The sequence below is a fragment of the Cololabis saira genome, chromosome 21, assembly GCF_033807715.1.
Source record: "Cololabis saira isolate AMF1-May2022 chromosome 21, fColSai1.1, whole genome shotgun sequence".
Classification (NCBI taxonomy): Eukaryota; Metazoa; Chordata; class Actinopteri; order Beloniformes; family Belonidae; genus Cololabis; species Cololabis saira.
This window is the reverse complement of record NC_084607.1, coordinates 11,099,210-11,111,778: the sequence shown is the minus strand read 5'-3', so window position 1 is coordinate 11,111,778 and position 12,569 is coordinate 11,099,210. Positions and strand designations below refer to the sequence as shown.

At 42.6% G+C, this 12,569-nt stretch overlaps 1 protein-coding gene across 1 annotated transcript in view; it reads left to right on the top strand.

The window, feature by feature from the left end:
- Positions 1–3,254: 3,254 nt before the first annotated feature.
- vat1 (vesicle amine transport 1) overlaps positions 3,255–12,569 on the top strand; it is a 34,194-nt gene continuing 24,879 nt past the window's right edge. The window contains exons 1-2 of the mRNA XM_061711527.1: positions 3,255–3,868; positions 10,354–10,561. Coding sequence (XP_061567511.1) covers positions 3,440–3,868; positions 10,354–10,561 — 637 coding nt within the window. The 5' untranslated portion in view covers positions 3,255–3,439. The remainder of the gene's footprint in view (positions 3,869–10,353; positions 10,562–12,569) is intronic.

The window sequence follows — 12,569 nt, the reverse complement described above, 5'->3', positions numbered from 1 at the left end:
ATATGTATACATATATATATTCAAATATATATTCAAAACTAAACTTAAAGTGTTTCTTTTTAGTAAAGTCTCTAGTTAGTGTAAACTCTAGTGTGTTAAGGCCAGTAGTCATAGCTGCAGCTACAGGACAAGACTAGAGCAGCTGGTCCTAAACAGAGCTTCATCCTAGATATGCTGCTATAGGCCTACGCTGCAGGGCAACACCAACATGATCCCCTTAGCTGTGCCACTCGCTCTCCTCTCCTTCTCTTTCCTTTCTTCAGCTCAATCGACAGTTATTATTTAGAAGTATCTTATAACCACAGTTTTGCTCCAATGTTCTTGTGGTGTATTGTGCAGGTCTGTCCCCTCCTTTTCTCTCCTGTGCATGTTTTCAGGCCAGAGCTTCAGGAGCTGCATGCTGCCCTGCAGTCCCCCCCTCTGACCATCCCACTGCTTGCTTCCATCTGTCTGTATAGATGTCTCTGTTGGATATCTACTGACTTCCTGCCCTGCAGTCCCTCCCTCTGACCACCTCAGAGTCTGCTGTCCAAATCTGTTTATAAAGTCATCTCTGTAGTACATCAACTAACCATGGATAAGTAATATGTACACAGAACTCTTAGCTCTCCTGCTCACACAGATCATTAATATTAATATATCTTATCTTGCCTTTGACAATTTATCTGTGCCTCTCCTCTCTCTGTTTTCTCTGCTTTTCTCTATTTCTGATCTCTCTTTTCCTGCTCTGCCCAGCTGGCCTTTGGCAGGACGGTCCCCCCTTATGATCCAGGTCCTGCTCAAGGTTTCTTCCCTCCTAAAGGGGAGTTTTTCTTGCCACTGTTTGGCTTAAGGTTTTTCTCCCACTAAGGGAGTTTACCTGCTGTTTTTTATGTAATAATTGCTCTGGGTCTCTATATACGCTATATAAATAAAACTGAATTGAACTGATTATAGATAGATAGATAGATAGATAGATAGATAGATAGATAGATAGATAGATAGATAGATAGATAGATAGATAGATAGATAGATAGATAGATAGATAGATAGATAGATAGATAGATAGATAGATAGATAGATAGATAGATAGATAGATAGATAGATAGATAGATAGATAGATAGAGGACTGTCTCAGAAAATTAGAATATGATAAAGTTCTTTATTTTCTGTAATGCATTTAAAAAAACAAAAATGTCATACATTCTGGATTCATTACAAATCAACTGAAATATTGCAAGCCTTTTATTATTTTAATATTGCTGATTATGGTTTACAGTTTAAGATTAAGATTCCCAGAATATTCAATTTTTTTGAGATAGGATATTTGAGTTTTCTTAAGCTGTAAGCCATGATCAGCTATATTAAAATAATAAAAGGCTTGCAATATTTCAGTTGATTTGTAATTAATCCAGAATGTATGACATTTTTGTTTTTGTAATTGCATTACAGAAAATCACAACATTCTAATTTTCTGAGACAGTCCTGTAGATGGATGGCTGGATGGATGGATGGATAGATAGATACAGTAGATGGATACGTTATTGATCCTGAAGGTGTATGTATTTCCAATCATTCATGACAGCAGATATGTGGGGGATTTGAATAAGATTTAGTTTAACATAGTTTTTTGTAAATTCCAATATTTGCCCATCTTTAGCAGAAAGGAAGTATTTGTGTGTTTGAAATTCAGACAGGCCTGTCCTCACGGACTCCCTGAGGACTCAGTCTATTTGCCAGGCAAAGTGGTGACACAGTATTCTATCCAGGCTGATTACACCACTGAGCAACATTAGATTCTGTAACCTACTTAGATGAAAGAGCAAGTCTCAGAACTACACCAGGTGTCCGAACCAGAATGTCTTCATCCAACTCTCTCCATGTGACAGTCCGAGTTCAAAACCGACTTCAGCTATTGGTACATCAGTATTCTGAAATCATCCTCCTGCTCATGCATTTTCCTGTTAGCCTCCCCTCTAATGCTTTTTTAGGCTTTATACAATCTGCAGTCCAAGACAGTTTTGTGCCTCAGTGATATATCACCACACTGTACCCGTAGGAGGAGAAGAGGACCCACCCTGTGAGCACCCACATACTGCTGTGTATTAACGGTGGCTCCGTTAGGAAGAATACAAGTCCACCTTGTAACATTTGTCTATGTCAAAGCAGCAAATCAGTCATTCCTGCATCCAACAGCATTAAGCCCCTGGGGGAAATGGACTGGGACATTGCTGACAGTGGCCTCAGGAGTGCTGAGTGGCACTTTACAACCACAAGGTGTCTCACCATCGCTGTGTTCACAGTCTGAATGGATCCGAGACTGATATCAGCTCTGTGCTTTCTGCTTTCTCTCCCTGACAAATGAAAGCAGAACTTTGAGTTGCCATCATCACGTAAAAAACAAGTAGGCCTATTTATGTTTGTCACAAGACCTGCAAGAAGTAGCACTGGATACTGAGAGCTCATCCCCTGAAGCAATAATCTGTACAGTCCATTATTTCATCTAAACTGGCATGACCTTAATGTAAACTCATATTTTTCAGAGCTGCCTGTGCAAGGAAGTTACAACAATGAGCAGGCACAAAGTTCCTGCAAGACCAGAATGGGCAGCATAAACAGACATTTCCTTTTATTCCTTGCTTGACAAACTACATGCAGCAGTAAACAGCCAGCAAATGCAGCCTGAAACCAGCCTGAAATCAACTATAATCATTAATGTAATTAGCTTGGGAGTTGGGATGCTTTACTTGTGAGAGAACCAAAACATATGAGACAAAAAAAAACAACCGAAATTAAAAAAAAAAAATACAATATTAACTATAAGTTACATTTAATGTAACTATCTTTACTTGTGGCTTTTCTTGAACCGTTTGGAAGCAACTTACTATTTATGCTCATGTGGTCTTGCAGGAATCAGCACATTTTGAGGAATGCTGTAACTTTATTTGCTTTTCAGTCTCCGTGGACATTTTTGCAAATCACTTTGATGCAATGTGGACCTAATTTATTGCCCTACCCAAACGGCCAAAGCCATCCAATCACATCAGCCAGTCCCTGAGTTTCATCAGCACTCCGTGTTTTCCAGTCTCCCTCTCTCTCGTCCCACTCAAGCCTGATTTATGGTTCCGCGTTAAAGCGACGGCGTAGGGCACGCGGCGACGCGCACCGTACGCTGGGCGTTGCCGCGTAGCTTACGCCGTATGCTCTGCGTCGGTGTAACGCGGAACCATAAAACAGCCTTCACACTGAGAGTCAGAGCGCGGCGTTGACAGCCACTGGCCACTGATCAGCCCACTTCGTCGGGGTTTGCGTCTCCGTGCAAGACTGCTGAGAAACAAGGTCCGACTCTCACATTGTCTTACTTGCAAGGCAAAGCGCAGGCAGGAAAAAATTCACAAAAAGTGAAAAAAAGCCTCTGAGCAGTGATTTTCATCTCGTTTATAACCATCACCGTCTCGAGATGTCTGGAGAGGACGCACCTGCCCAGCAGCAGCAGAACGCCGTGGACCAGAAGCAGGAGACCAAACCCACGGAAGAGCCCAAAGCCGAGTCTCCCACTAAGACGGAGTCGGCACCGGCGGCCGCAGAGGGAGGCGCGGCCCCCGCGGGGGCCCCCGAGAAGGTCCCCGAGGAGGACACCTTCTCCTACCGCTCCCTGGTGCTCACCGGCTACGGGGGGTATGATAAAGTCAAGCTGCAGGTGAAGAAGGGCAAGCCGGCTCTCAAGGCCGGCGAGGTCCAGGTGCAGGTCAAGGCTTGCGGGCTGAACTTCGCCGACCTGATGGCCAGACAAGGGCTGTACGAGCGGCTCCCGTCCCCGCCGGTCACCCCGGGGATGGAGTGCTCCGGGGTGGTGGAAGCCGTGGGGGAAGAAGTAACAGACAGAAAAGTAAGAAAACGTGTCATTAAACCTTTTTCTTACACTTTGATTCTACATTTATCCTTTTATATTGTATTGTTTAAGTGATGAAGTGATGAGTATTGTATTTTTGGGCGCTGAACAGCTTCATGTGGATATGGGCGTGTCAAGCTTCGCTCGCCTCTCAGAGAGGTGGAAGCGCTGCTTCTGTCAGGCTCATAATTGCATTATTTTAATGCATTGGCGAGGAAATTAAATGATTATCTTACGAATGATAAAATTGGATTATATATTATGATTGACATATCACGGTCGAGGCAACGCTTTTAGCCTTCTTGTGCGTAAAATAGAGACAAGTGCTCTTTGCTTTGAAAGTGAAAGCAGTGTGCCTCTTTTATTGTAATTTTTCATCCCCTACAAAAGGCATGAAAGTGTTTTAATGGCACAAGTTTAGTGTCATGTCGCCCACAGAAGCAGGCGTCGCCGCGTAACCTACGCCGTAGGCTCTGAGTTGGTGTAACGCGGAACCAAAAATCAGCCTTCAGAGAGAGATGGAAGCGCTGCTTCACTGTCAGACTCATAATTTAATTATTTTAATGCATTGGCGAGGAAATTAAATGATTATCCTACGAATGATAAAATTGGATTATATCTTATGATTGACATATCACGGTCGAGGCAACCCTTTTAGCCTTCTTTTGCGTAAAATAGAGACAAGTGCTCTTTGCTTTGAAAGTGAAAGCAGTGATGCCTCTTTTATTGTAGTTTTTTATCCTCTACAAAAGGCGTGAAAGTGTTTTAATGGCACAAGTTTAGTGTCATGTCGCCCGCAGAAGCAGGCGTCGCCCCTCTTGTCTTACCGGCTTTCAAACTGGGCTGCCGATGCGCACTTGCCACATTGAGCAACTTCAAGTGCAAAATAGTTACTATGACGAATTTCTTGTTAATACCGTGAACTGTGTTGAAAGTATAAAGCTTAAATGAGCTCATTCGATTCCGTTAACTGTGTGAAACTGTCGCTGCACCCACGCTGCTATGCGCTGTGAAGTGCGCCACGGTGTGGAGCGGTGCGTCAAGCTGTCCAGCGGAAGACGGAACTCGATTCCTTGCCTTCAAAATTAAAAACGGGGCGGGGAGGTGGGGAGCGTCTCTTGATTTATCTATTTTGCCATGGACACAAAAATATATAATTGTAAATAAGCGTGTAAATAAGCGTACAAACAAGAACAAAAACACCCCATTGTTACATGGCAGACTATATCCAGGGTTATTTTATGGTATATACTAAAGCTGCTCTATAAGTTGTGCTCCATCCTATGAGTTTAATTCTAAAAATGTAATTTTTCAATCACAGAAAAAAGCCCACCGAGAGCCAGCTCATAGCTATATATCAAGTGCCACATTGGAAATTGTAAATTGACAGTAAGGGATTTTATTTTGGAGGCTGCTGGAAAGAAGCCACAGTAAGTCATTTATCTTGACACCGGTGGCAAAGACAGGAGTCGCCGACGCCTATTGTTAAGCCTGAATTATGGTTCTGCGTTAAATCGACGGCGTGGCCTACGGCGTACGGTGCGCGTCGCCGCGTGCCCTACGGCGTAGGCTTTGCGTCGGTGTAACGCGGAACCATAAATCAGCCTTTACTCGGAGAGACGGCGCACGCACTCTTGGAGTGGAAAGGGCGAGGCGCGGCGCACCAGACACTGGGCTCATCTCCGGATATTGCATTTCTCCTTTGTATGGTTCAGAAAAAAAATATTTGCGATCAAATATCAAAAAGTTCAAACCAGACAAGATAATGAGGCAAAGTGGAATAAAGGCCCCTTTTTAATGTACACCCAGAGATAATGATGCGATTGGAGGAGGATTATAAGATCTTTCTAATATTGCATGATGAGTCACATGCCTCTCCCGGCAGCATGGCATCACCACGGTAACGCCGAGAGGCACTTTAAACTGCAAAACGTTATACAGTGATGAGTCACAATGTTTCTTGTAAGAGAGCACCACATTTTCTCACATTGGTCACTTTATATCTGTGGACAGACACAAAGTGCCGCTGATCACGTGGGCTGCAAGTGCGGAGTCAGTGGATCTGGCTGGGAGTGGCTCCTGCCTGTAAAGTGCATCTTATGGAGGGATGGGGAATCTGTGCGTGTTATATTTTAATTAAATGATGGGTCAGCTAACTGAAGCTTCAACATCCTTGAAGGTTAAGACCCTCGTGTTTCCAGGTTACTTTATTGCTTCTTTCTGCATTGTCAGTGATGTTGATTGGATTTAAAGGTCACAAGCCACACAAACAAGCTGCTCCGGATCTCACTTGCAGTCTTTTCTCTTATAGAATTAAGACCCAATCTTCCTGATGAATAGCCATGTCTAAGATCTTCTGGCCTGCTGCTTTAAGGGGATATACTGACCCTGATAGAGTTTTTTGGGACCCCCACTTGCTGCTATTTCTCTATACCCCTCACACACACATATACATACACATATGCACACATACATGCAATACTGGGTGTGTCTGAGTGTTTTCTCCTTACAAAGCTCGAAAACAATTTCTTTTAACCACATAATGCAACATGCATTAGTGACTCAGTGTGACGATTTAAATGTTATCCTTGTAAGATTTTGTTCATATGTCTCATTTTCAGACAGATAGAAGAGCATTTGTAAGGCTTCACTGAGTTAAATTATGTTTTTAATAGCATTTCTAATCATTTTTTTACATGGTCAACATCAGTAATACACTTAAATCTGTGTCAGATGGTTTCAAATAACAGACAGCACTGCACTTACGTTCCTTGATAATCCACGGCATGTCTTGTATTATGTGTCAATATTTTATTTTTTTTGCAAAACAAGATTTCCTTCAGTATGTTTGGTAAAGTGAGAATACAGTGAGCTTGCCCGAGATAACCTGAGGAGGAGAGCAAGGCATGGGGAAAGTGTAACAGTGAGTAAGTGGAAAGAGGAAATATCACAGATCGCACCAATGGTCCCCTGATGCCAAATATCAGCACTTTCTTTCTTCCTCCAGGCCTGCTTAAAATAATTAAGCCTCCCCCTTGGTAAGTTTTAGAAGGATCTCACCCATATGTTCTCAATTACCTCCCTCTGGCCCACATTGTCAGTCTGGTATTTCCTCCATCAACCCCTCCCTCCCCTGATCTATAGCTTCTTTGCTTCCATGTAATCTTATAAACCACCTTTAACCACTGGACCGTCAGTGAATCCTTCTTCCTTCTACTCATCTGTGACAGTCGGTGCAGGGTTAAAGAATACACTTCAGTCAGTGTGCTTCTCCTTCTGAAAACTGTTCAGACAAAGTGTGGATGTTTAGTCATCGTCCTGTCAGATAGTTGGAGACAAGTTCCATGTGGTGTCAACCGCAAATTTATATTTTTTGTTCAATATGAAACCCCTTGAACCATAAATCTGCAATATAAGCCACGGGAGAAATTAAGAGGATCGATAAATTCTTTATTTTTCAGGTCCTGTTTTTCTTCTTTTATTAAACATATTGTTAGATGAATGAAAATGTTTTTCAGTGTGAACAAATGTTTATAAAAAATCACTCAAAGAGCATAAAGTATATTCAACTCACATTTGTTTCTATTTGATCATGTAAATTAGGTTTGTGTAGATGACAAAGAATGAAAAAAAGAGGAAAAAAGTCAAACTTGAAGGGGAAGATTTAAAAAAAAAATGTGATTTGAATCACAGCTTTTGCTGTGTGTGCACTGAACGTGTCCTTTTATTCCAACGTTATCTAAACAGTGTTTAGATATAAATGCACTCGGGGCACCACAGTGGTATTTTTCATCACATTTACAGGAAGAACTTAAGATCTGTAAGTGCTTTACTCAGCTGTCATCTTCCTTCTCGACCTGACTCAGGACCACTGTGAGAGGAATTTTGTTCACCCTGGTGTTTTTTTTTTTTTTTTTTTTTGCTGAACTCGTCAAAGCTCCTGGCCATGAAGCGAGCTGACTTGGAGGCCTGCATACCCCAAAATTGAATCACCATCTGATTAAGTCCATTCATATACAGTTTACTGGCAGTGTCTTTGTCCGCCGCCCCCATGCTCCTGACCCCAGCTGTGACCGCATTCAATGCGGTATGAAGGTTGAGAGAGGAAATGCAAGAAGCGCCTGTGTGCTTTTGTGTCACAATGTGAAGATGTTGAAACCGACTTGTCACAAGGCTTGTTTACTTTGCCTTGGACGCTCCTGCTCCAGCGTCTGAGTGACTGACGGTAACTCACATGCTTTACACAGGCACAAGAAGAATAACTGCAGATGCGTTTGACTGTGTGAGTCATGTTTGTTTCTTGTGAAAGCCTGAGCTCCCCCGCGTATCGATTTGTACCACACTGTACCCCCGATTAAACCAGTGAGCTTGATGAGTTTGAAGCATCCAACACTAGAGCAGACCTGGGGATGGATGGAGGGGTTGGGGGGGCGAAAAGATGGTGATGCGAGAGAGTTAGTCAGCGTGACTACAAACAAGGAGCGGTAACTCAACGTAGAATAAAAGTGAAAGTGTAGTTTGAAATAAACCAAATGACTCGGCCTTAGAAAGACGAGGGGCATGAAAAGAGAGCGAGACGTGGATCTCTCTAATTGGAGTGGATAGACAGCGAGACGCATGGCTCCCTCCAGACCATTAGAGAGCCCTTGGTGGATAGGGTTTGTTCCCAGGAGGAGAGAGCCTGTTTTATGCTCAGCCATGGGGAAGAATCTGGCAGGGACGCTGATGAGTGGAGAGAAGCCAGGGGAGAAGATGGGCCCCATTGTCCTGTTTTTTGCTGATGAGGATGAGTGGACGGGGACACTCCTCGCGAAGGGAGAGAAGAAAGCGATGACAAAGACAGAATGAAAATCTGGGGGAATGAAAGAGAGAGTGTCAAAGACGCCAGACACAGACAGGATGACACCGGGGGGACTAGAGAAGGGGAAGGAAGACGTTCTAAAGTTGTAAGAGGAAAAGGAGTCAGGAAGTGAAAGAGAAAGAAGGGAAGAGAAAAAGTGAGGCGAATGGAAACGGGGTGGGAGGGTCGGATAAGGGGGAGGAAGAAAACAGGAAGAGAGTTATAATGCTGCCGTCGTCTCTGTTTCCTGAGTCCGTCGAGTAAATTGTCCTGATTGGTTAGTGAGGAGGCTGGGGGGCTCGGGGTGTGAGGGGTTATATCTTGGCTCATTCTTCTCCAAGGAGACAGTTGTGCATCCGAAGGATCCTGCTTTGATAAGGATGTGATGGGAGCATGGGCTGATAAGATGATCAGGACTTGGAGCAGGTTGCAACATGCAGCAAAGTGATTCTAAAAGATGCATAACAAAAGTCTTCCTCATTGGGCTGTGCGATTAATCGATTTTAAATCTAAATCGGATTTATTAATCAAAACGATGTTAAAAAAAGGAATATGGGAAAATCGATTTTCCTTTTTTGCAGCTGGCTGCATGCGTCTAGTCATCTTTGTTTGAAAATTGTAAATGTTGTCACTTTACTAAACTCGAGGAGGATTTACAGTATCTTTTTCAATTGCACTTCATTCCCAATAGGGAAATTTGTTTGCTATTTTTCTTTAAAAATAAAGATAAAATATTTGAAACAATTTATTCCATTGTCTTTTGTACCAAAAAAATCGAAATCGAAAATCGGGTTTTCAGAGAAAAAAATTGGGATTTTATTTTTGTCAAAAATCGCCCAGCCATACTTCCTCACGTTGTTTTCCTCATTGCTTTTGACTCCTTTAGTGCTCACAGCTGCACATGAATCAAGTAAACCACGTATCAGTCAAGTTCCAATCCTCACCAACGCCGATGTATTTTACAGGATCCAATTCTTTTATCTTTGCCCATGAATCTTGTAGCCGTCCTCGCGCTCCTGCTCGGCCGTCACTCGCCTTGTTTGCTCACACTTCTCAAGAGCAAACACTTAAGGTTCGCTGGATCAGATGGCCGGGTGTTTGCCGGCCTGCTGCTGCTGTAAGCAAAGCAGTAAACTTCACCCCTGCTGTTCCTGCCACACAATTTTAATCATTCAAGCTGCAGCACAGAAACCACGAGCAGGAGACCGGCGTGAAGACTTGTCACTTCAAGAATTCAGCTAATCAGTTGTAGCAGAGTTCTGTTAGTGGTTTAAAAACTCCCTTTTGCCCACATCGCTGAAATGCTGTCATGTACTGTGGGTATATGATTGACTTGGACACACACTTCAGCTTTGATGCAACGTAGAGTAGGAGGCTATTGTATTTTATTTCTGTCTCAAATTGAATTCACTTTCAAGCCTGTCGTATGTTAAGCATAGCTTTTCAAGATCCTGAGATATTTTAACTATATATTTAATTAAATTAGTTGGTTTCCTTGCATTGTTAAATCCAAATTATGTATTTAATCATTTTTGAATCATACGTGCTGGTTAATAATGGTCTTACAGTTCCAGTAGGTACAGACTCTCAGCGCTTTGCTTTTCTAAAGTTGATCTGACCCGTGTTGTTCTTTCTGCCCCAGGTTGGCGATAAGGTGATGGTGCTGAACCGCTTTGGGCTTTGGCAGGAGGTGGTCGTGGTGCCAGCCGGCCACACCTTCCTCATGCCAGAGGGGATGACTTTTGAAGAGGCGGCAGCCCTCCCTGTCAACTACATCACCGCCTACATGATGCTGTTTGACTTTGGAAACCTGCGGCCCAACCAGAGCGTCCTGATCCATGCTGCTGCAGGTATCCACATACACACACGGTGCACGGTCACGGTCACGACCGCATGTCATACAGAGAACCATGGATAACTGTTACTTCTATTGTAAGAAAATGTAAATAATTGTAAAAACTGGAGTTAATCGGTTTATCTTAGGCCACATTTACACATACTCACAAAAACGGATATTTCCCCCTCTACGTTTTGAAAAATACCCTCGTTTACACGAACCCGCATGAATACGCTGTTAAGGTGCTATGAGCATCCAAACCTGCAGGGGGCAGTGTAACGAGAAGATAAAGTCATGCTAGCCAATCGGAAAAAAACGTCAACAAATGACACGTGTCAAGCCTGAATAATATGGCTCCGCGTTAAATCGACGCCGTAGCCTACGTACGGTGGGCGTCGCCGCGTACCCTACGCCGTAGGCTCTGCGTTGGTGTAACGTGGAACCATAAATCAGCCTTGACTGCCAGTTACTTCCAAGACGGAACGAGAGTCTTTCGTTTGGAGTGACAGAGAAGTGGAGTTACTTTTAAGTGTGACTTTACAATATAAAACAGGTAAAATACAAGAAAATATTGATGGTGGCCAAACAAATTGTAAACACAGGTCGAGCACATGACGCTGGTGACTTTTCTGTTGCATAAGTAGTAGTAAGTAGTAGTAGTAAATATTTATTTCGGTCAATCACAAACAAAAATCAACAAACAAGATAACACAGGTTTTTCCCTGGTCAACATTGTGATTATTTGACCGAAAAGGTCTGGGCTTGAAGCATAAAGCTTATCTTGCCCACCTTTTAACAGAATAGAATATACAAAAAAACAAATGAAGTATCATAAGTCTACACATAATAATAATAATAATAATAATAATAATAATAATAATAATAATAATAATAATAATAATAATAATAATAATAATAATAATAATAATAATAACAATAATGATGATGATGATGATGATAATAATAATAGTAATAATAATAATAATAGCAATAATATAATAATAATAATAATAATAATAATGATAGCTCTGAAAACAGAAAGTGAAAAGATGGTTGTCATTTCATCTCATGCATGTGTACATTCTTCTTTGTTTGCTTATTATTATTAAAAATAATGTGACATTCTGAAGCCTAAATCTCCGTTTCCCTCCGTTTACAAGCAAACGTGAAAACGGAGTTTTTGAAAATCTCCACTTTGGCCGGAGTCTTCAGAAATTATCGTTTTTGGTGACTTTGAGCTTCGTTTCCGTGTAAACGAACGGCCAAAACGCATGAAAACGCCACCGTTTTTGCTCCGTGTAAACGGGGCCTCAGAAAGCAGCAGCCTCATATTGACCTCAATTTGGTATTCAGAGTCTCACAACTGAAATAATCATTAAGTCATACTTTGAAAAATTTTAAATTCTCTGCAAAAACACAAAAAACAGCTCATATTCTCCCTTTCAGGAACATCCTTGAATATTTCCACTACTAGCCTCATTCCTTTCTGCCTATGCACCCCCCTTAAATGACTTATGGCTGTTGGAGAAGGTCCAACTCTTCATTTGTGTGAGATAAAGCTCCGTGCTTTGCTCTCACCAGAACTGCAGCCCTGCTAGCACACCTGGCACCTGGGCTGTGAGGTCAGAGTTCAGAGTGAGTGGGTGGGTGGGAGAAGGATGGGGATCGAGGGAGGAAAGGCACCTGTTTTTGGGTGTCATGCACAGAGCCTGAGAGCACTTGATTATGCTGTGTTTAGTCAGTCGGGGCCAGCTGGAGAGAACTGGACAACATTTGCCAGAAGAAATTGTTCCCCTCCGCACGGGGAGAAAGTAAGAAAGTGATCCTGTACATTTGGGATGGTATGTGGGTGGAAATGGCTCACAGGAGTCGTCACGTCATGAAACGTGGCCCTATTGTCGCTGGGAGACCCAGAAAAATGACAAAAAGTTTTGGGAGCCGGCCATGCAGGTGCATGCATCCCTCGACATTTACACTAAATAAATGGAAATGTAACACGGGGAGGGGGGGGTGTAGTTTGT